Source organism: Drosophila serrata, unplaced genomic scaffold, assembly GCF_035046125.1.
Source record: "Drosophila serrata isolate PLE 108 unplaced genomic scaffold, ASM3504612v1 contig_272, whole genome shotgun sequence".
NCBI classification, from domain to species: domain Eukaryota; kingdom Metazoa; phylum Arthropoda; class Insecta; order Diptera; family Drosophilidae; genus Drosophila; species Drosophila serrata.
In genome coordinates, this window is record NW_028257170.1 from 6,864,842 (window position 1) to 6,888,487 (window position 23,646).

General features: G+C 39.7%; 2 protein-coding genes across 30 annotated transcripts; one reads left to right on the plus strand and one right to left on the minus strand.

The window, feature by feature from the left end:
• Positions 1-8: 8 nt before the first annotated feature.
• Positions 9-22,949, minus strand: LOC110190563 (uncharacterized). Of its 29 annotated transcripts, none has more exons than XM_086833212.1 (9): positions 21,771-22,949; positions 16,469-17,014; positions 10,197-10,291; positions 6,850-9,981; positions 4,034-4,191; positions 3,360-3,791; positions 1,759-2,290; positions 1,566-1,693; positions 9-1,499 (listed from the first exon to the last, which is right to left on the minus strand). In XM_086833212.1, the coding sequence occupies exons 2-9, from the start codon at positions 16,579-16,581 to the stop codon at positions 1,410-1,412; spliced, it is 4,680 nt and encodes a 1,559-aa protein (XP_086689338.1). In that variant the 5' UTR covers positions 16,582-17,014; positions 21,771-22,949; the 3' UTR covers positions 9-1,409. The 29 variants fall into 29 exon arrangements, 28 of the variants coding, with proteins under 28 accessions (XP_086689338.1, XP_086689340.1, XP_086689337.1 ...); XM_086833214.1 differs by lacking the exon at positions 21,771-22,949 and adding an exon at positions 18,346-18,541 and having other exon boundaries at positions 1,759-2,287; XM_086833211.1 differs by lacking the exon at positions 21,771-22,949 and adding an exon at positions 18,346-18,541.
• On the plus strand, positions 9,981-11,676 carry Ilp5 (Insulin-like peptide 5). The gene is made up of 2 exons (XM_020961138.2): positions 9,981-11,272; positions 11,330-11,676. The coding sequence occupies exons 1-2, from the start codon at positions 11,092-11,094 to the stop codon at positions 11,518-11,520; spliced, it is 372 nt and encodes a 123-aa protein (XP_020816797.1). The 5' UTR covers positions 9,981-11,091; the 3' UTR covers positions 11,521-11,676.
• Positions 22,950-23,646: the final 697 nt, after the last annotated feature.

Sequence of the window (23,646 nt, forward strand, 5' to 3'; positions counted from 1 at the left end):
CTCGGGCGTAGTTCTTCTCGTCGCGAGTATTCAAAACTTGCCGTTTATTTAGATTCCTCTTTTCATATTAGTTATACATCGTAGTGTGTAAGTTAGGGGGTTGTTCTTTTAGACATTGCTGGTCATAGTGAATTGGTAAAGTCTGGGAGTTTTGTGGCCGCCTAACACACATTCCCGTCGTCCAGCCTCCAAGGCAGGCACTAAGTCCGCGGCTCCGCGTACAGCAGGCAAAGGCATCCTCATATTATTGCCAGTGGTGGCTTGCTCTGGCCCCAAGTGCATCATCCGTGGATCTTAAAGGGAGGGCACTTGTACTAAGAGGGGCACTGGCAAGCCAGCGTAGCTAGCGGACTGAGAAGCCGACCTTGAGGGGTTGGATGGGGAACAATTTTTGGGGGCGGCCCTTTGTTTTTTCCTATCCTTGCTTGTGATTGGCAATTGGAACTTACAGATCTCGGTCAGATCTGTTGTATAACTAACTTAATTACGGGTTCATTGACAGATTTTTTATAATTTGCTCGTTTTAACAATATCGTAGTATATATATATATGTGAAAATATATATATACATGTGCATATAGAATAGATATAAGCAAAAAGCATGCAAACTCAAACAATAAAAACATTGAGAATCCTGAGCGGGCAGCTCCAAAGGTCGATCGATTAACAATTTACAATTAGCCTTGGGACGTCTTCCGCTTCCCGCCGACCTTGAGCTATCAACAATCGCCTCGCCAGGATCTGCGGTAAGTAGAATATGCTGATAATAAATAGATTAGATTAGTAGTGCGGCTTAAGTCTAGAACAAGGTTCAATCTCATTATCAGTTTCCGTCTTGGGTCGCATCGTCGTATCCATTTCATTTGCTAGTTTAACAGTTTAACAATCATCTTAGAATCTAGTCTATATATGGTTTAGTATATAGCTTTGTTTTCCGCTCTGCTATCTTAGCCATACTATATGCACATGCTCCAAATATGTGTATATAGTATGGGTACATAGAGAATATCGTTTGTGGTGGCCACCATGCCCACGAGTCATCGCCTGCATTGCATCATCATTGCCAAATGGGAGGGCTTAGTTCAATAGATCCGGAATCCCTCACCGATTCGGATGATGACAAATGCGAAAGATGATTCATGGGATGGAATCACCCCTGCTTTGTAGTATTGCATTCACCTAACATGGGTTCGTTTCGTAATATATGTATATATATGGCGTCGTTAGTGGTTCTTTTAGGATTAGTATAACAATTGCATATATCCTATATATGTATATATAAATTGGTTCGTTAGTGATTCGTTTTAGTAACATATACATGATCGTTTTCAGTATTATTATGATGAAGTGGGTTCCATTGAATTGTTTGCTGTTATAAATATTGTTTTTCCTCCAACTTGCCGCCCATCTTAGGCCCACATGTGCTGAGTGCCAGGTGGCACCTTGTAGCTGGGATAGCCATTGTTCAACTGATGCTTGGCAAAGAAGGTGGTGTAGTCCTGGAAAGAAATATCACATACATTTCAGTTAGGAAAGCCTTTCATGAGGAGGAGATCTAATCCTACCCGGTTAACTCTCCTGGGACGGCAGACGGGGCCCAATGCCAACTGGCGACGCTCCTCGTTCTCGCGAGCCGCAGCCTCCTTGTATTCCGGTGGGGGCCATTTCAAATCTCCGCGCAATTTGCTGCCTCCTAGAACAACAATCAAATAACAAATAATTTAAAATAGTTATAGTAAATATGTTAACTGAACTCACCCTGATAGCTGACGGCGGCAGGCTGCGAAGTGTAGACTGGCGCTGGCTGCTGGCTAACGGGTGCCTCCTTGCGCAGGGTAATGATACCAGGACTGGCGCCTCGGTAGGCACCCGGCTGCTGCTGCTGCTGCTGATCGGTCTGATCCTGCGAGTAGGGCAGCTGGCCAAGCTGCTGCTGTGGCTGCGAATAAGAATTGTATTGAGGTTGAGCATAGGTCGAGCCACCGTTTTGCTGTGGGTAAAAGGATGGCTGCTGTTGTTGCTGCTGCTGTTGGTACGGTGAAGTCTGATACGATGGCTGCTGTTGCTGGTTCCACTGTGGCTGCTGCTGCTGCTGCTGATGGTAGGGAGCCTGAGTCTGAGGCTGAGCCTGCGACTGAGGCTGCTGCCACTGTGGAGCAGGTTGCTGCTGCTGCTGCCATTGAGGAGCAGGTTGCTGCTGCTGCCACTGTGGAACAGGATGTTGCTGCTGCTGCTGCGGTGGCTGTTGCTGGTAGCCATCGTAAGACGGAGCACCGTACTGCTGCTGCTGCTGCTGGTCGATCGAAGGTGCAGTGGTTCAGGTGTTTCAAGTGGTGCAAGTGCATGGTGGTGTCATGGTTTTCGATCACAGGTTATGGTTTGAATACATAGATTTATGGTGCGTTGGGTGGGTGCATACACATTGGATGTAGACGGACAGATAGAGTATGTTGGAAATCGAGAATAGATAGACAGAAGATCTTAGTTAGAGGTTGGGTGGTTTAGTTTCGATTTAAGTGTTGATTAGTGTTTGGATAAGTTCGTTTTTTATTGCGCAGTTTACAGCTGAAAGTGGCAAGAGAAAGAAGCGAAAGCAGTGGGTTAAGCCAATGGGTTAATTAAGATCTATGCATATATAAACAGCGATTAATAAAGCTCTATGCGTGCATTATGTTAGTTAGTACAGAGTTACTAAGTTTACTTTCTTGAAATATTAGATATAAGATAAATATATATTATTACAATGATACTAAGTTTACCTTCTTGAACTATTAGGTCAAGAGGATCATTGGATTGTTTTCATTGAGTTGTTTTTACTATCACAAATAATTGATTAATAAAATTGACATTTTGAAAACTTTCCTCTTTAAATTTCTTTACAATCAAAATATTTATTAAAGAAGTTTTTATATATTTTTGTAGATCAGGTTTCTTGTAAATAATTTTAGTTGAGCTGATAAAGAATTTCACCTGATTTAAAAATTCATATACGATTTAAAAGTCTTTAAAATAAATATATGTTATATTCTTCTTTCTAATCAAAAGTAAAACCAAAATATCAAAACCTTATAGAAATCTCTCATAAGTTTCCATAAATAAAGTATTAAATGTAGTTAATATTAATCTAATATAAAATAATTAGTAAATGTGGAAGAAAAGGGTGTAGGAAATTAGTTAATGCCTAACTAAGTGAAAATTTAGAGAAAGCAAAGGGAAAGGAGGTTAGTAAGTGTCTAAAAAGAAAGGAAGAGGGAAAGGAAGTTCAACTGGAGACAGAGATGGGCCGTGCAATATCTAGCCACTGATCGCGTTGCCAAAAGCCAAGTTCAAGAGCGGTTCCATTCCGGCCAAGACGGTACCTGCTGATAGTTCGGCTGGTGCTGCTGCTGCTGCTGGAACGGGGGATAGGCTCCACCCGTTGGGGCAGCTGCTCCTCCAATGTTATAGTCGCTGTGCGACTTGGCCTGTGGAGCACCAATATGCTTCCAGCCGCCACCGTTGTTAACCGCCTGGTGCGACGGCTCCTGGGGATAGCTGTCCTGCGGATAATGACCATAGCCATTCGAATCGGAGGCAGGAGCTGGAGCTGGAGCCTGTACCGGCACCGACACGGGTGCGGCTACGGGCTCCCTCGAGCGCTGCCGATTGAACTGTGCCTGGGTATACTGCACGGGCTGATGATGCGGTTGCTCCTGGCTGGGATAGCTATCGGGAACGTGGGCATTTTGCGGCTGATAGTAGTTGTTCGTGGAGGTGGTGGGGCGTGGCTGGACGTTGTTATAAATGGGACCCTGCAAGTTGTCAGTGCGGTGTGGTTAGGGGGGGATGGTGTTTGGATGTGGCTTTCGTGGCTGGAATGCTATTGCTATGTACAGGTGCACGCCTCACCGATTGAGACGACGCAAATTTCGGACACAATTATATTTACACACCTCCGGGGGACTCACACAAACCTTATTATATATATGTATTTACTATTTACTATATACAGGTCATTTGTGGAAAATTCGCGGTGTGGAAAAGGTTTAATTACCTGAGCTGGGGCAGCAGCTGGTTGCGGCGCGACGGTGGCACCGGCCTGGGGATAGTAACCGCCGGAGCCCGGAGCCGGACTCTGCGTCTGCGGCTGGGGGGTGAACTCCCGGATGATCCGCTCCTCGGAGGCCGGGGGCCAGGCCACGCGCTTGTAGCCTGTGTACAAAGAAATGAGCCGCACAAAAGGTAACGATAAATACTCGGAATTCTTGAACAACTGCAAAATGCAGCTGCCGTGCAACAACAACAAAATTTAACATTCAACAAAATGCGGCCAAAATGTGGGCGTCACGGGGCAACCTTGGACACAGCTAGCGCAAACAATTTGAAAATGATTTAAGCCAATTAAAATTATAGCCACCACACAGTGGGCACTTTCTGCAAATCATATGTCTAAATTTAGATGGTGCGAACGAGTCGAAAGCCAAGAATTTGACATTACTCATGATGATGATGAGGTTGGTTGCTCCCAATCAGCGCACTCTGGCAACATGTTGCCTTGCCTTCGCTGCATTGGCAACATCACCAACACCAACATCACCAACAGCAACACCAACACCAACAACAGCAACAGCTAGTGGTTAATGGGATACGTTTGTAGTGTGGTCTTTACCCTCCAGATTCTTGTAGTTCTCGTTGATGATCTTCCACTGTGCGACCATGGTTATATATCGCTATATCTCTCGCTGTCCCGATTGGGGGCTTTGCGTAAGAATAAAAATATTCTCGTATAGATATCAAAAATAACAAATACACGTATATAAACGCGATGTATATGTTGCTATTTTTCTTTATTTTGCGGCTATTTTTTGACTTGCTCGCAACGCAAACGCAGAAATTGGGAAAGTCGAGAGCGTTATATAACCCTCAAGGTGCAATTAATCGATTTCTGAGATTCGAAATAGGAGACTGTCGGGGAACACCACAGTATTATGATTTCTTTTTTTTTTGCAAATCGGCGCGCTTTTCGTTGATCTTTCGGGGGGTTTTGTATGGATCGATAATCGTTGAAAAATGGGGAATTCAAAATTGTTTTCGGCTTTTCGGTAACGCGGCGTATTGATTTTTTTAAATTTGTTGATTCGATTCGATTTGATTTGCTTTGATTGGATTCGATTTAATTCGCGTTCGTTTTCGCCCAATTTGAATTTCTATTTCTATTTTCTATTTGCTAATTCGTTGATCGTTCGCGCTGCGATATGTTTGCCTTCGATGTATGCTACTAAGTGAAATTATTCGGGTTCGAGATGGCCAAGATACAGAAAATATACACACAACCCACACACTCGGCGGGCGGGCGAGCGATTTTCGTCGATCTTCGTCGATGAGCTAAGAGATCTTGGCGATCTTAAAAACCTCAAAAAAGAAGCACTGAGAGATCGAGAAAGAGAGAGTGTGGGAAAAAGTTCGAGGAAAAGTCTAAGGCTGCCGAAGGTTCGTCCGCTAACGAGGCTGATCTTGGTCTTTGGGGCCTTCATCATTATCATCATCATCATCATCCCGAGAGCGGGATCCTGGCCCACTTTTCCGCATTGTTTACACCTTCGATTTTCTTGATTTGTGGGCCGCACCTTGAAATACCATCAACCCAACAATGGTGCCCACTCACTTACTCGCGGCAGCAGTCGATCTCAAGGTGTTTGCCACCTCAGCTATCTATATATATATACATAGATATAGGTTTTGCATATTTGCGGATCTCTGCCCAGATCTATATAACGTGCTGCTGGTGTTTATTGTTCTGGCTTTCTGACTGGCCTGGCCTGGCCCCCGCTTCCCATTTATCTTGTGGATCCACTTGCCTCCTCGTGGGATCCCACTAAGAACTAACTATCTATCATCCATCTTGTGGCTGTGGCGGATTTAGTACGTGACTCAAGGAGTGGCGGTGGCTAAATTTAAACGGCTGTCATCTTGGGGCGAACTAAAACAAATCTGTTTTTAAACGTATTCACACAGGTGTACGACAAAAGTTGGCTCATTAAAATTATTAGCAAAATTGTAACTCATAGCCGTACAATTATCTGGTATAATAGGTACACTTTTCTGCCCTGCTCGTTAGCCACGCAACAAAATCGCTTTGAGGGCAGCCAAACGTCACAGATAAATAGTACAAAAGACATTTTGGGTTCTTTGCATACATTATCGTATTTTTGGGGCCAGTCATACATTTTGCACATGCTTAGCCGATATTGATCTTTGCATAAAAATATAGCAACGAAAAGATCTTGTCTACATTTTGAAGAAAATTATTCTACAAAGTATTGAAAGTGCTTCATAAATTCGGTATTAGTTGGAATTATTATTGAAATATGTATGTAGCAATTATTATATTTGCTTTGGGGCTCTAAATCTTTAAAAGTCTGGTCTGCAAATATTTATATATCGAACAGTCGTCTGTGTGTGACATAAGACTGCTCTAAAAGTGAGCAATATAATTTTAAAATAGAAACATATGATCTACCAATATAAAATGAATAAGATGAATGAGCGTGGAATGGAACTTGTATATAAACATATATGTATATCTTGTATATTAAGGTCTACTGAAAAGGAAAACGAATGAGAAAGTTTGGCTAAAATCGTTTTAGCCAAGTTAGCTTTACAACAAACTGTTGGAGGTTTCAGAAATCCCTTTTCTTCCCTATCTTTGCTTAAAAACGATCATTTCTGGTATGAATATGTTCCTCAAATGATTCTGATTCAACAACACCCACTGACAGTAACATATAGATACAACATTTGGATGAATCCACATCGGATCAAGAGACACTGGGAAAGACAGAACATTTGTCAGCGGGAAATCCCACGAACCTTCAATGCCCAGATATGGACGTGGCGATACATTGTCGAAGGAACGATTCACATTGAAATCCCGCTGCACCTCGTCGAAAGAAGCCAGCGACTTGAACTTGTGCTGCTCCACTGACGAATCCTGACTGGGGAATTCGAAGGGCGAGGGCTGGGCCGCTAGACGAGGCGTGGCCGGTGGAGTGGCTGCTAGCATAGAGGAGGATGCCGTCATGCTCTGCTGCAGTGGCTCCGTGGCGGTCTTCACCAGCAGTCCAATGTTGTGTCCATCCAGCTGTGGCACATGCGAGAATTTTGGAGTAAGATTCACTGGTGATGGAGAAGCTTTTCCCGAAACAGGATTTAAGCCAAAAGGTGAGCTGGCTCGCTGTGGTGCTTCTATGAGGGGTGCAGGATACTTGCGAGAGGGCAAAGGACTGGGCGAACGACTTCTCTCCCAGGTGATTTCCTTTTCTCGGAGGCTGGCTTGGGGCAGTGGTGGTGGAGGAGGCGGTGGCGGTGGCGATGGCGGCGGAGAGTCCGGAGCTGGAGTGGTTACAATTTCCACAAAACTGCGCTGACGCTGCAATTTTTCGCTGGGGGCTGGAGTTTTCTCTGCTGCCGATTGGGTATCCTCCCAGGAGATTTGTCTAGAGATGTAAGGACTGCGGATCTCATAGGTGGCCTTGTAGTTCTCCAGAGGTTCGTTCTGCAGATTGGCAATGCGCCACTGATCCGCCTTGTTGAGTTTGGCCCAATTGTTGGGCGAACATCGCATCTCATCGCAGCAGGGACAGTACATAGAGGAGAAGGCTTCATGGGCACAGGCTGGGAGCTCTTGCTCCTTATCTTTTGATAGATCTAGGTTGGATTTGCTTTTGGTTAGCTCCTCTTTACTTTCACCTAGCTCCGTTATAGATGTTAAATCCTTTTTTCCTTCTTGACTCTCGCCTTTGTCATGTGCTTCTTTATTTCTTTCTCGGAACTCACTTTCGGCCGGTTCTTCCTCTTTGACATCCTTTTTCACCACTATTGGCAGCAGTTCCTTCTTAGTTCCCTCTCCTAATACTACCTTGTTAGCTTCTCTTAAACCCTTTTTCACCAGCTGCTCTTCAATGGCTTTCCTTAGCTCCGTCTTTCGTGTCACCTCGCAGGCTTCCTTCTCCTTTTTGGCCACCTGCTCATCCTGCCATTCCTCGAACTCCTTTTTGGCCAACTGCTCATAGTTGGCAATTACATCGGATACGTGTCGATATTCCGTGTCCTCGTCCTCGATGACTACGTGTTGGGCTTCAACGGCAGCTGGCGTTGTACGGAGCTCTACGTGCATGTGCTCCTGCTCCGCCTTAGGTTCCTCCTTGCGCTCCAAAGCCACTGCAATTTTGTGCAGATCCTCCAGGGCCCGCTCCACAATGGGTACGTTCTCGGTGAGGGACTCCTCCTCCTCTTCCTTCTGTGCTTCCTCCTTGACCTCCTTGGGCAGACTAGAGGGAAGTCCAGCTGCCCGGGTGTAAATCTGGCGGAGAATGGCCTGCAGAGGACTCTCCACGGCCAAAATTGGTGATTGTCGGTGGGCGAAGATGTCCCAGGAATCATTACTCCCTGAACTGATGGGTCTCAGAGGTTGAGCTGGAGGCGGAGGAGGAGGTGGTGGAGTGGGTGGTGGAGGAGTTGGTGTAGGAGTGTTTTGGACACTCCTCTGCAGCGCCTGCTTAGCATTCTCCATGTAGGCATCAATCTGGAGCAGATGCTCCGCTATAGACTGCTGAATGTGAGCATACTTGGCCTCCAGTTGGGCAATCTCCACATGAGCCTCGTGCTGCTTCTCCGTTTCCGTTTCCAGCCTGAAGATGCCACCCTGTCGGCGTGATTGCTTGACCTTAAGCTCAGCTTCTTGTCCAGATTTTGGACGCATAACTGGTGGTGGTGGCGGCGGTGGCGGTGGAGTAGGAGTGGAAGGAGTGGGAGTGCTGGGCTGACGCTGGAGCAGCTTGATCCCACTGGTGGCACTCACATAGGTGGGCGCCGGCGAGGGCTGGCGCTCCTCCATCTCCTGGTGATCCTGCAAATACGAGCAGGCCTCGTCGTAGATCTGCTGGGCACTTGGACACTTGGGAACCGGATCGCGCGACGCTTCCACCCGAACGGGCACAATGCGAGTGGCCAGCTCTGGGCCAGCACTGGGACGCGAGATGGCCCCATTGGTGGCTAGTGCCAGAGCCATCTGCTGCTGCTGCTTAATTGCCAGGTTGTCAATTACCGCTCGACCCGCTGTCTTCGCCTGAGTGAGATTCGCGCCAGCTGGGATCGGTGGCAGTGGCACGGCCTCCAAGTCCACCTCATGTCCGGCGGCGATAGCCGCCTCCTCCTCGCTGTCGGCTTCGTGTCCGTAGGAGATCTTAACCTCGGTGGCCAGCTTGATGCATCGACGCTGTACCTTTGGCTTGGCATTCCTAGGCTTTGGAGGTGGCAGTTCTGGAGCTGTGCCTACTGCCCGCTTGCGTGAACGCCAGCGGTCCAGGGAGTAGGCCTGCCGCTTGGGTCGGGGGCGATAGGGTGTCGCTGGTATGGGCAGGATGGGAGTTGTGGGTCGCTTTTGGGCTAGCTGCTCGTAGTATTCACATCGCGGAGCCACTAGACCCAAGTCCACGTCTGCTGCTTTGGTTTCCGGAGCGGAAAACCCCTTGGAGACGGGCGTGGAAGGAGGGAATATGTCGGACAACTCACGATCTCCACCTGATGCAATTTGCGGCGTCTTGGATCTCTCTTTGGAGCGTCCCTCCCTTTGCCGCTGCTCCCTCACCTGCTTGGCCGTGGGCTCTATAATCATTGTGGGATTCTGGAACTTCTCCCTCAGAGCCTCAATACTGTGCGAGGGATAGGCGGAGGAGGAGGTAATGTGACTCTGGTCGGGATTAGAGACCACATCCTGCTCCGTTGGCGGCCAGCTGTGATCGCGCTTGAGGAGATGCCGCTTGGTGGCCAGACGATTGATCTTTAGCACCGTGTCCCGATCGATGGTGATGTCCTGCTGATGGCTAAGGAAGTCCGTTTTGATTTGGTCCAACAATTGCTGGTGCAGGGCATGATGCAAAGAGGCAGCATCCCCCTCGCCTCGGTGCCGCTGACGGCTCTGTCTTTCGGCAGGATAAAAATCTTTTTTGTGGGCCAACAAAACCCATATTTTTCATGTAAAATAATCATCTGCAAAATAACACACACACAGATTTCTGGACAGGAACGGAAACTGGGACGCAAAGTGGCTCTGTTATATTTTTTGTTGAATGTTCTACATTGTTTTTTTTAGGTTCTGTGTGAAACATAAAAATGCACGCACACAAAACATGGCTGTAATAATATTTAAATCTTACCACATTTGGCTTGTTGTTCTTCCTCTTCGACGGCGCGCAGAACGGCCGAGTTGGCCAAGTTCAGGGGCTTCGTGATTTGTTCGTCGACTTCAATCCTGAAAATGTTGTAAAAATTGAAGAAGAATTAGTAAATTGCTAGAAAATATTTGAAAATATTGAAATACAATTTGAATTTTGCGGGTTTTGCTGCTTGTTTCACTGCCTTGCCGAGAATGTTAAAGCAGTGTATACACAGCACTGCTTAAACTGCTTTAAAAACAGGTGGATTTGGAAAACTATTTTTGATTTCAAATTTTTAAAGGCTAAATACGATTTTTTGAGGATTTTTTCATGTAAAGTTATATTTATATAAAGTCAAAACGTGCGTTAAAAATATGAATATATCTTTTTTTCATGTATTTTTGCTTATACATTTCTTTATAAAACTGAAAACTAATTTCGAACTCATTTAGAAATGGGCAATCCCTTAAAATTATTTTTGATTTGGTATCCCCTTCAATTTATTAATAAATCCAAGTAAAGATACGTTAAAACAAGCTTTCCAAGTGGAAATATCTATTTTTATACAAAGTTGAAAGGATTTTGGGGTTTCTTCCATTGTTTACTATTTACAATATTTACAGCTGATGGCTGAGACTTGTTTGCAAACAAAACCCGTCTTTGTTATTATTTTTGGATGCGACGTAAATATAAGGCGAGCTGAGAGAGCTCTCAATACGCAATACTGGGGCGCATAAATTAATCCTAGCATCCTGCGATGTCCTGGCATTGAAAAGCACTCTGACCCCAAAAGGACTAATCCATTCCGACAAGTTGCCGCTGCGTTGGCGGATATAAAAGTGACTGCCGGTGGCCGCCAGTGCATCACAACCCGACCAGCATCTTCCCAGAAAGCATGTCCCGTTCTTTGATCCACCTGCTAGTGCTGCTCCTGCCGATCCTGGGCCACCTGGAGACGGTGTACAGCAACGAGAGTATAACGTTCAACAAATGCGGCGAGGGACTGTCCAATTTAATGATTGAATTGTGCATCAATGGATTTCATACGCACTTTAGTCACAAGCGCACCTCCCCTAGTAAGTAACGAAGTATATATTATAAATAAATATTTTACTAACATCTTGCATATCCAGTGACTGATCTGAATCTATTCGATTATGTGGACAACATGGTGGATTCTAGGAGCGAGGAGGTGGCTGTCATCAGACCCCATCATCCCCGGCTAAACTCTCTGATGGCCACTCGTCGTCTTTCCCGGCTAATTGCGGACGAATGCTGCACCAAGAAGTGTACTCTCAGCGAAATTATGGCCTATTGCCACTAAATCATTTGTTATTATAATCAAATATACCAGTTTATTGCATTTATATTTATATGTACATATATATACTCTATACACTAAGATATGTATTCATATTTGCCCAAGCGTGCTGCATTTAAAAATTAATAAAAGTGTTTCAATTCACACAAGTATATGAAATCATGACACTATACAAATTGGGAAAATTTCAAGAACAGATGTTCATTATTTCGTTAAATTATTTTCAAGCTCAATAATTTTATTTCAAATGTTCACCACACCTGTTGCCACTAAGCTATTCGAAAACTTGTGTATTTTTCTGCTCTTGTACAAAACAACTTCCTATGTTATACAAAGATTTGTAATATACATCATATTTAATTACATATTTGATAAAATTATCAACTTTTTTTAACATTTATAAATACATAAATGTAGTTTTTTGTGTTAGTTATAAGTTCAATTAACCTATTAATCCTATTGTTAACCTATTAAAAATTAGCACAGAAGATCTTTCCAAATTAGAATTTCTTTCTTGTTTATTATAACAAAATTCAGATTTTAGTTGCAAATTGTAGTATATATTACTTCTTCAATCATTCCCATTTTGGGCATAAGATGCCTCAAAAAAGAACTGAAATAGAAGTATTCCTTTGAAATAATCGATACGATAGAATTTTTAAGAAGAAAGTCATAGTCATAGTATCATAATAGGATCCTATAAATGTTGCAATGTATTTGAGGTTTTTAATCCTCAAAAACGAAAACAAAATATCTCAAAATATTTTTAATGCTTCTCTAAGTTCTATAAATGAAATAACTCCAAGCTATATAAACTTAGTATTTTTAGAATTACATCCTCAACAAATAATGATTTTGCATTTACAATTTTTGGATGCAAACAATAATAGGGACGTTAAGAGCGTAAATTAGACCGACTGTCAAAGACTGTCGATGTACTGCCATTGAAAGGACACCCATCGACTCCAAAAGGACTAATTCCTTTGGAGAAGTCACCGTTGGCTGTTCTGACAGGTATAAAAAGGGATGTAAGCAGCAGCCAGTTCATCATATCCTAACCAGGATCTTGGCGAAAAGCATTCACCAACTGAGATGTCCAGCTTCATATTCAAAATTATCTGAGTAGTTTCTTTGTAACGATTAAACTTTTCTGAACATTATTTTACCTGCTCAAAGAAGTTTTAAAAATATAATATTACTCTGATTTATTTTTTACAAAGTTGATAAAGATTTCAAACAACAAGAAGGCATAGTCAATGCTAACCCACAGCGACAAATAAAACACATTTACGAGCTGAATGCCGTGCATTTTATGGTCATTATTTCAAAATCGTCACTGGTTTTGGGGTTTTTCATTTTCACAAATCATGAATTTACGTGTGAATTTACCTCTTTTGCAGTGATTCTGATGAACACTGATGATGAGGCTTCCCCATCTACAGGTGAACCATCAGCGAGATGGTCATCGAGCGCTTTTTAAATTATAATTTATCTTTTACTTGTTTTACATACAGTTGTATATATATTGTAAACCAAGCAATACATTTTTTCGAAGCAAATATTTAATATTAAAAACATTTATATTTCTAGCATTCTTTCCTACTTCACTTAAATTGGTTTGTTCAAAAATAAATATTTGTACATTATTAGACATTTGTAAGAGGATTCGTTGCCAGGAGAAACGAAATTTTGATTTTGATTTGAAGCGCAGCAAGTTGGGTGGAAAACTCGCTCAAGGAAAATTGTGCATGAGAATTTTCTTAAAGCTGCTAAACGAGTGTTGCATGCGGGAGGGTTTTCAACTTTAATTATAATTTGCTTGAAATGTTTTGCTCGCCTTAATCCGCCTGAAATGCCTGCTCTCCTTTAGCTTTCAGAGATAACAAACAGAAATATTTAAGACAAGAGAATGTGCCAGTTTGTGACAAACTCTTAGATAAGGCCTTTAATAACGTAGCCGGGAGATAATCAAGGCACTTTAATATGTATGCTAAACGAAAGGCAAAACAAACTAAACTACATAAATGTAATGACTAGGCATCAACTTTAATTAGTTGATTCATTTCGACTAATCGCAAACATCCTGAAAATCTCTCATTTGCCGCAAGCAAATATTTGTCCGAAAATAAATAGAAATTCAATTGAATTCGTTGAATTCTGATGATTAAGGCTTGCCAAATATTTGCAGAAATAAGTACGTAATGGCTGTATTGGATTTTGATTAATTTAGTGGGGCAATTTTCTAATTATTTTTCAGAGGTTTATTATGGGTTAATCGTCGATTTCCTTGTGAGTCATGTGCTGGGCAGAAAGTCAAGAGATGCATCACACATTTTGGCTAGACGCCTGCCGCATGTTTGTTGACATTGTTTTAGTTGTTGCCACTAATTCTGTTTCTGTTGCATTAAATTAAGCGCACTGACTCATTCGACCCGCTGACGTTTTCATTTATTTTAAATTTCGCATTTGACTTGCTTTTACACCCCAAAAAAGAGGGGAAAGTTTTTCTAGACTGATAAGATAACATAGATAATAAAGAGTACATGAACATGGTTAAGTTTGAAGTACAGAAAAAGAATTGCCCCAAAAGAGATCTAAATTAAGGAATAAAATATTAAATAATTTGTTTATCAGAAAATTTAAGCATTATAATAATTTATTAAAAAAAGATACGAATTATGAGCCTTAATATTTGAGAAGTTTTATGCTTTATACTTTGACTTTACTCTTCTGTCAGATCAATAATTAAACTCATCTAAATATAAAATATTAATATTCTATTTATAATTATACGATCTGATCTGGTTTATTCCCAATATATATATTAAAATATTAATAAATTAATGATAAATTTATTATGAAACTTGAATTTAATATTGAAAATATCAGTGATTGGCCTCTTTTGTCATTTTTTAATAGGCTTAAATTTAACTGAAACAGTTCATGACCACACTATATATTCATGGAAACCTAGATGACCATCGATATTAATATCAAAAGCTGCATATAAACATAATAAGTTTTCATTTTTTTTGTTTGCATATTGAAGCTTTTTCCTTATTTCTGTTGCACGCTTGAGTGGCGTTATATAAAAAGCATCTTTCACGTACATTTTGTATGGAAGTTTGTAGTTAGTTGGGCGAAGCCTTGGCTCAGCTGCTGCTGTTTTTTGGGGGGAAAACTTGCACCCTAATACGGGAAAACACGTTACGCACACACTCACACACAGGAGACGCGCGCGCGAAAATGCGTTTGAAAGTTTTTGGGTTTCGCAGTTTTCAGTTTTCAGTTTTCAGCTATCAGTTTTGGTTTCTCGTTTTTCAGTGCTCAGGTTTTGCCGCTTTAGTAATTAAATTTGAAGAGTCTTGGGCCGATGCTGCTGTTGCACACGTTTTGTCGCACGCATAGTCACCGAATAACTGAAAGGCACTTAAAGTTTTTGCTCACCAGAGCAGAGATGGCTCTATCTGAATCTATATACTATATATGTTTAGTTGTCGCCGATCGGCAAGGTGAGTGGCGAGGTGTGTGCGGTGGCCGGTTTTTATTTAAACAACAATTGCAAACAACAATGCCTGCGATAATGTTGTTGCGGCGACATCGCAACAACACAAGCAGCAGCAGCAGCAGCAACAACAGCAAAAGCAACAGCAGCAGCAGCAGCTACAAATAAATTCAAGTCTAAAGTATCTTTCAGATACGCGCATCGCTGGCGCTGCTTATAAAGCTTTTTGGTAATTACAATTAAACGTCAAAGCATTTAATTGTAGAGCTTGTTTTTGTTTCTGTGACTGTGTGTCTGTGTCTGCGACAAAAGGCAACAAATTGGCAGCGTTGCAGCAGCAGCAGCCGCTGCAGTTGCAGTCGCCGTTGCAGTTGCAGCCTCTGTCAACGTTGCGCTGCACTGCACAAAAATAAAGGTGGGGTCTGCCCCCGCTGTAATCCTCACTAATTAATGTGTTTTGTGCACCTGTTTTGTGGCACTAGCTTTGGTGTCTGTCAAAGTAGAATAAAAGCAAAACTTGGTGGCTTTTGATGGGGGATATAATTTACCTATAAAACATATTAATAATAACATAACCGGTGCCTTTGATATTTAATATTATCCTACTTAAATACTATATTTTGTTAATTTCCTGAACATTGGAGTTTTTTTCTAATGAATCTAGAGTAATTTTTCTGTAGTTTGCATATAAAATATTTCAAGAGAAATAATAACTAAGGAAATACTCAAAATAATGTCCTTATAGCTCAGTTTTGAGTGTACTAAGTTCTCCTAACGTAAATAGAATTTTTAAGCTCTCTGTCAAATCAAATTGAACTAAATATTTAAGCATCTGCTTAGCTTTTTAATATACAAAATCATGAAGTTCAAGTTGAACCTTTTAAAGGTTATTAAATACATTACTTAAAGCAATTAATTCCCAAAATAATTGAATAAATATAAAGAATAAGAAAAAGAACTAATTATTTGATTATCATAATTTATAATTATTTTATACTTATTTTTGACTAATTTATTAACATAAACTTTCCAATTTTGACCCATTTTCCAAATTTCCCCACTTTTGACCCTGAATAAAACTCCCCTTAACTCATTATTTGACAAGTCCTGGGCTCCGGTCAAGTCGACTAATTAGCAGTATTTGGCTTTTTGTGGGGAAAAGCAAATTTATAAGGAAGATTATTATAAAATTATAATACCCCAGGGTTACTACTGGCTGGCCATGTAATAGGAATTGCGTTGACTAAGCGGAAGGCAAACCGCCAGCCGGGAAAGCACTCTGCCTTCCTCCGCTTTCATCTATTTTATGAAATTATGCATTTAAATGTATGATAATCATTTCGCTTCGGTGGAGAGCGTTTTCTTTTTCCCGCTTGCTCTTTTTTTTATTAATTCTTTTCTATATTTTTTTTCTCGGAGGTTTTTTTTATTATTACGAGTACTCACCCCTCGGCGCCGAAGGCCTTCAGCTCGCGGTTCAACGTGGCCTTCACGTTCTCCTGGGAATAGAGGCCCATGGGCGAGTTGAACTGCTTGTGCACCAGCTTCCGTTGTGCCATTTTGTTGTTTTTTCTTGCTCCTTTTTTTGTTTTTGTTGTATTTGTATGTGTCTTCCTTGGACTGCTTGCTCCTGCGGAATCCTTGGGCTCCGTTTGCTGTTTGAGTTTAGCTCGGTTCTATTCTTGGTTCCTCCTCGGCTGACTTTTGTTTGCCTGGCAGCTGAAGCTGAAGCTCTTCTCTCCTTCGGATGTCTTCAAAAGTTTTTCGAAAAATATTGTTGATAAGAAATATTTTGAAAAAAATGTTCTACAAGACTGCTTGTATCCGCTTATCGTTCTCGGTTCTAAGTTCTCAGCCGCTGCTGCTGTTTGATCTTTGCTGTTCTCTGTTTGCTGTTTGCTGGCGGTAAGTGGACGGCAAAAGAATCCTAAGCACTTTCCCCTACTTCAGTTGGACTTAATGTTAATCGTTAATTGTCGGTCGTTGTTCGTTCTGTAATTGGAAATGCAAATGCAAAAATGGTTGAATGAAATTTAATTCGAACAGAAGTTAATTGAAAGGGGTAAAGCGAGCAATTGTATAGTGATTGTGGGTGTGTTTCTATAAGAGGAGAGTAAAGACTTCATTATTGGTCGTAATAAGAGAGTTCTTAATTTGTATCAGTTCTCTAAATTATGCTGTTTCAAGGAGAGCTTTGTAATTATTTCTTTAAGGAACTTTTATTTATTTTTCATATGTATAAGAATATATTTCTCATTAGATTACCACTCTTGCTATTAACATATATTAAGTTTAATCTCTCGATATTTACTATTTGTTAGTAATTCCTTGCTGTTATTCTACCAATATTAAACCCATTTTCTTAATTAAAACCTAAAATATGTGCAGTCAAGTGATCTTTAATTGCAAATACCATTGTCAAACAAGAAATCTAGTTAAATAAAAGGAGGAGAAAATAATGGTAGCATTAAGTTTCAATGAAATTTTACTATTAATTTCGGCACAACTTCTCTGTGAGCTATTTATTCTTGCATTTCTTTAATGCCTTTAATAATCCTTTCCAAATTTAATGTGTAACTTGATTGTTAGATGCAGACATTTATTGATTTTTGTAATTGAACACGGAACGCGAAACAGAATGAGAAAATTTTAATTAATTCGAATTTCAAGAAGTTAAAGATTCAATTAATGCTTAAGCTCTTTTCCTTTTTAGCACCATAATAATTATTTAAATTCCAAAGGGTATATTTTAAATATAAAATTTGCATTAAGTACTATTTTAAAACCATTGAAATGATGTTGAAAAACCTTGAAACTATATGATGTTTTGCCTTTAAAAATATTTCCTTTTAATTAATGCCATTTTAAATGCCTTCCAATGTTATTTCTATGAAGCTTGTATAACACACAACTCTCTCTTTATTTATGAATATTTTCAAAATTAATTATAAACACAAAACAAAAACTGGGCAACTCGTGAAACTTTTCTAGCGAGAGCGAAAAATAATTTCACAAATATAATTTCCAGTCTTCGGCAACAAACACTTCAATGTCAACGCTATATACACATGTGTATGTATATATATAGATATATACTTTATATATACAACACGATATGGCGATGAAATGCCATGTGTATATATAGAATTTGTATAATTCAGGTCTTTCAATTATGCACTGGAATCAACGAATTTGCATGCCACTTTGTGGATATATAAAATTCCTTGTCAATTTTACAGCTGTTGCCAACAAATTACAAAATGGGAAAATATGCAAAGTGCGCGCGCTTAGTATTTATTTTTCCAATTTCCTGGGACACTCACTCACTACTGTCACATTGAGAAATGTATCTTAAACTAATTTGAGCACTGCTCTGCTGGGCAAAACAATATTTTGGGTGTGTGTTCGGGCCATTTGTTGTATTTGCTATATGTGTTTTTTTTTGGCTTAAAAATAGCACCAAAGACAACGGCAAAAATATTGAAATGTGCTCAATTTTTATTTTTTATTTTTGCTACACTCATATTTTCCACACACACACACACACAGACAGACAGGCATACACAAGATCTCTCATTTTCTCACATATAGTCTGCTCTATTTTGAAATTCCCGCCTTGTGTGTCACCTCAAATAAAATTAGCAGCTGTGAGGAAAAGATATTATTATTATTATTTAGATTTGCGTCATTTCGAGTGGTACACTTAGGGAAAATTGTTGAAGGAACCCGCGTATATGTACCATATATATAAGGAATTGAAATTAAAGGGAAATTTAATGAAGAAATATAGAGAGAAATGGCTAATACTTAAACATGATTTATTGTTATTAATCGAACTTAAAAAAGGTTGTATTTCATTTTAAGTCCTTTCCTTTCCTTAAGTACTCCTTTGTGTTTATTAATCTTGACATTTGAACTTGATCTACATCTTAAAACATTTTTGTCCAGTGTATGAAGAACACAAGAAGCAATGGAAATTGCAATAAAAGATACTTGAAATAATCGTAATGAAGTATTTTTGTGTTTGCTCACATTTTATACGTTTTAATTGAGCAATTGTGCTGTTGTTGCTGCTGCTGCTGTGTTGCAGCTGCCACAGCTGCTGCCCCCGTAAGCACGCAATATTCTGGCCGGGCCAAGCAACGGAAGCGGACCAAGAATCGCACAAATTAATCAACATTTAATAAAATATTATGCAAATTACACACAAAAGGCAGGAAAGCAGCAGCAGCGGCAACATAAAGAGAGCGCCAGCAGCAACAAGAGCTTGCCACTTGATGTCCCAATTAAAGTTTAACACACAACTCATACACTGGCACACACACTCATACTGGGGCACACCCCCGCTCACACAGATACTCGAACACAAACAGGTGCGTGCTGCACTCTGTGTACTTAGCACACGAATTGTAAGAGAAATTTGCATAAAAAATTCTCGCAAATATAATGTTTTAAAAAAAAAGTAAAATAGGAGTGTAGATGTGTGTTTGTGTGTACATATATGTATAACCCTCAGCCATATGGCAGCCTCTCTACGCACACACGCACACACACAATTGCAGCAGTCATTTCAATACTCTTTTTCGGGGCCAAAATATTTCAATTCGGCAATGTGTGCGGTTGGCCAACGAAATAAATTACGAGCCTCGGGACATGTGTGTACATTTGGAATCGAGTTGCAAAGCCAAGAGTCCTCTCCGCCACAATTATATTAACCAATTCTCTCTCTCTCTCTTTAAAAATGGCAGTTACTTTTTGGCCACAAAAAGAAATACAAGCAGAGTTTGTTTTTAAAATTAAAATTGCCCGAGGAGCGATGATATTCAATCAGCCGGAATAATAATCTCAATAGTTTTTAAATTGAAGTGTACATATTTTGTCGAATAATATTTAGCTTGCAGGCTGTATATATTATTTTTTAATTGAAAACAATTAGTTAAAATATCAAGAAATATGTCTATACATTTCCTAGTGATTTGCCTCAAGATATATCACTTAAACTTTGATTTGAAAAGATTTGTTCATTTAATTTAAAAATTCTCAAGAAATGATAGTTGTACAGTTGTTTTTGTAGCATACTTTTGAGCACTCTCTGAGGTGCTTTTAAATTATTCAGAATTTTGTGTGGTTTCTTATTATTTTTAGCTAAATTAATAATATTTCTGCGTGCTTCCCACCAGGTTAAATACAACTTTAAGAGATTCCCCTCATAATTGCTTGAGTATTGAGTTTTGGCTTTTCCCCCAAAGCAAATGGAAATATTATATGCAAAATTCAATTTCTAACTTTTGACGGAATATACAGGTGAGAGTATGAGAACTTCCCCGAAAACCTAATTAACATCTCTCTCGTTCTCGTTCTCGTTCCCGTTCTCACTCTCGTTCGCATTCTCGTTCATTTTTCAGTGTCTTTATTTTGGCATCGACATCATCATTATCATCGTCGTCCCATCGGACTGGCTCCATGGCCATGTGTCTTTGTGTGAGGGCTCTCCTGTATATAAACTATAATCGTGGCTAAATGTGTGAGTGTGTGTGTGGGGGTGTACACACACACATATGCATTGAAATCAGGTGCAAATATTGTTAGATTTGCGTCGAGACGAGAGTCGAGGCATTTCACTAAAATCTGTGTGCCAACGCATCTGTGGATCTGCGGATTGCGCATCCGAAAATCCTGTATAGAATCCAGGATGAGAGTGAGCTGTTGATTTAGCCAGCCATGTTTTTTGCCGATTTAATTATTAATCGAATGCATTGTGCCACGGAATTTGTTTTAGTTCAATCGCTTGAATATTTAGTTTCTACACAGAAAGAGAAAGTTTTAGAAGCTCACAGGGATTTGAATTATTGACAAGGATAAATGTATAAATTAATTTGATTAATAATCAAGGAGTAAGTTACATTAAAAAATGGATAGATTTTCATATTTTATATAATTTTTTCAATAGGAACATGAGTTTTTTTCAATAATTATGAAGCTTATTATATTTATACTTTAATACATTTAGAAAGGACTTGCCAAGATAGGTCAATATGTGGCTCATTAAAAAATCTATACAACAAATTTTATTGATATTAAATTATTCAAATTTAAAAATAACTCTTTTTATAAAGCTCCTAATATTTTATTTCCATCTGAATTCTTTTGTTTTTTTTTGGCTTTTTATTAAATATTAAGTACTAAACTCTGTGTTTTTGTAAGATTAAACTAAAAAGAATTAGATGATACACCATTATATTTATAAAAATTTTAATAATAAATTACGAAAGTTAATTTAAGTAATATATTTCTTTCTTGTATAGTTTCCAAGCTAATTTCAAGAACCCAATTAATATGACTTTTCCTAATTCTTTAATACATTCAAAGTTCCTGAACAAAGTTTTAGAACATAAATATATATTAACCCAACGTACTTTTCAATAAATTTAATCCTTTATTATTTAATATTATTCCCCTTTTCTAAGCTGTAAAGTTTCATACTGTTGGTAAATCTAATTAAATGAAGCCAAATATTTATTTTTTCCTGGGTGTAACCCACTTGTTTTGTGCTTTTGAAGTGCGGATGGTGCGGATGAGGTGGTGGTGGGTGGTGTGTGGAGTGTGATGGGTGTGCGGGCGTTGCACCAAAAGTACACTAATATTCAACGAATAAACATACGCCCAAGAGCCTGCTTAAGTGTAAACACACACATGCACTGAACCAAAATACGTATTTATTTGCTTTTAAATGTGAATGCTTACTTACCGTCTGTTACAATTTGGCGCTGTTTAGCTGCTTAATCCAAAAATAACGCCAGCCAATTGCGAAAGTTTGCCTCCGGAGTGCTTGCTGTTTGCTGTGGCTGTTGCTTTGCCTTGACCCCGCCCACGACATCTCAGCTTCCGCCCCTTTGGGCGCCCCCCCTCCTCCTCACGCAACCGCCCCCGCACCCGCCACTGCCCAAATTGTTTGCACTTTGCAGCTATGCACTTTGTGCACTTTTTTGCTGTGTGGCAAGCTGCAAGTGGAAGGTGGCAAGCGGCGAGGGGCACGTTTTGTGCGAGCTAGCTGGGGGAGAAGCGAGTACGCGTCCGCGTCCGCCGAAAACCGGCGTTTTGTAAGCGCACCATCGGCCAACTGAATTTGAAACTGAAACTGAAAACGAAACAGCAACAGAAACAGAATTGGACGCAGAAAACATTCGAAACATCGGAATCATCAGCAGCAGCAGCAGCAGCAGCAGTTGGGGAGCAGGAGAAACGCTTGGCTTTACGCAATGATCGAAGGCGGCGCCTTTTGTTTTTGTTATTTTTTCATCATCAGTCTACATTTTCACATCTTTGGCACCGTCGAACAAGAGGAAGAGGCCAGGCACAGGAATGTCTCTGCGGGTGCGAGCGAGTGCGTGTCTTCAGATACAGATACAGATTCGATGCGTTACACTGGCGTCCGCAAAAGAGTGCAATGTTCGGGCCGAAAAAGCGATCGATAGTTTAAAGCATTTAAGAGGCTCTACTCTCTATGTTTGTTTAAAAAAATAGTATGAAAAGAAGTATGATAACAGGAATGGAAACTAACTTCGGGAAGCCTAGTTTTATAAACCTTTGCAGTTTGCTATTGAATTATAGGATGGCATCGGAAATCATTCGATATTTTTCAATATGTTTATATCACAATTTGTTGGGCAAATCAAAGTTAAAATATCTCATAACTTCTACAACAAAAAAGCATTAATTTCAATTCGGAAAGCATTCTAAAGTTATTATTTCTTAGGTTAATTAACCTGCAAATTTTATTTTAAATCTAAAAAAATTTACAATTTTGTCAATTTTTGAATATTTAAACGATGTAACCCCTTATAAAATTTTCAAATTTTTTCAAAAATTAAAATTTTGTCAGATATAGCTAGATCGACTCGGCTGTTGATGCTGATCAGGAATATATATGATTTATAGGGTCGGAAATGCCTCCTTCACATCGTAACAAGCATTTAGTTACAATTATAATACTCTTTAGTATGAAAACAACGTAATTATTAAGTATTAAATTCCATTCCTATTCTAAGATTAAAGTTGTGTATACAAAGTTTTCATCCTAATGTGAATTATATTTTCTTTGTAATGAAACTCTATTAAGAATTTAATTTGAGTTAAGGTTTTAAGAAGAATTTATCAATTGGCGGAATAAATAATTATTTTGGCAATATACTTCTAACTAAAAAAATGTTGCAATAAATTATTAAATAAATACATTTGCTATAATGAAAAATGTTTCTCTTTTTTTAGGGGTAATATATGCTAAGGGGGTTTGTTTTATGCGTTTGAATACATTTATAAAAAAAAACATATATGTATAGTCAATTAGGGAATTTTAGGCATTTCAATAATTTTCAATCAATTTTCCAAATGTCAATAATTTGCATTTTAATTAGCCGAAATTCGCAACCTTTCAAATAATAGACCCCCTAAACATATGCCAAAATGTAATAAATAAAAAGTCATAATAATAAAAAATAAATAAATTGTAAAGCCGAAATTGGAATGTTGAATAAATTAAAATAATTCATGGGCATAAAACGGCGGCGCTTACGCACTTGCTCATATGGACGAGTGACTTTTATTACCTAATTAATAAGAGCGAT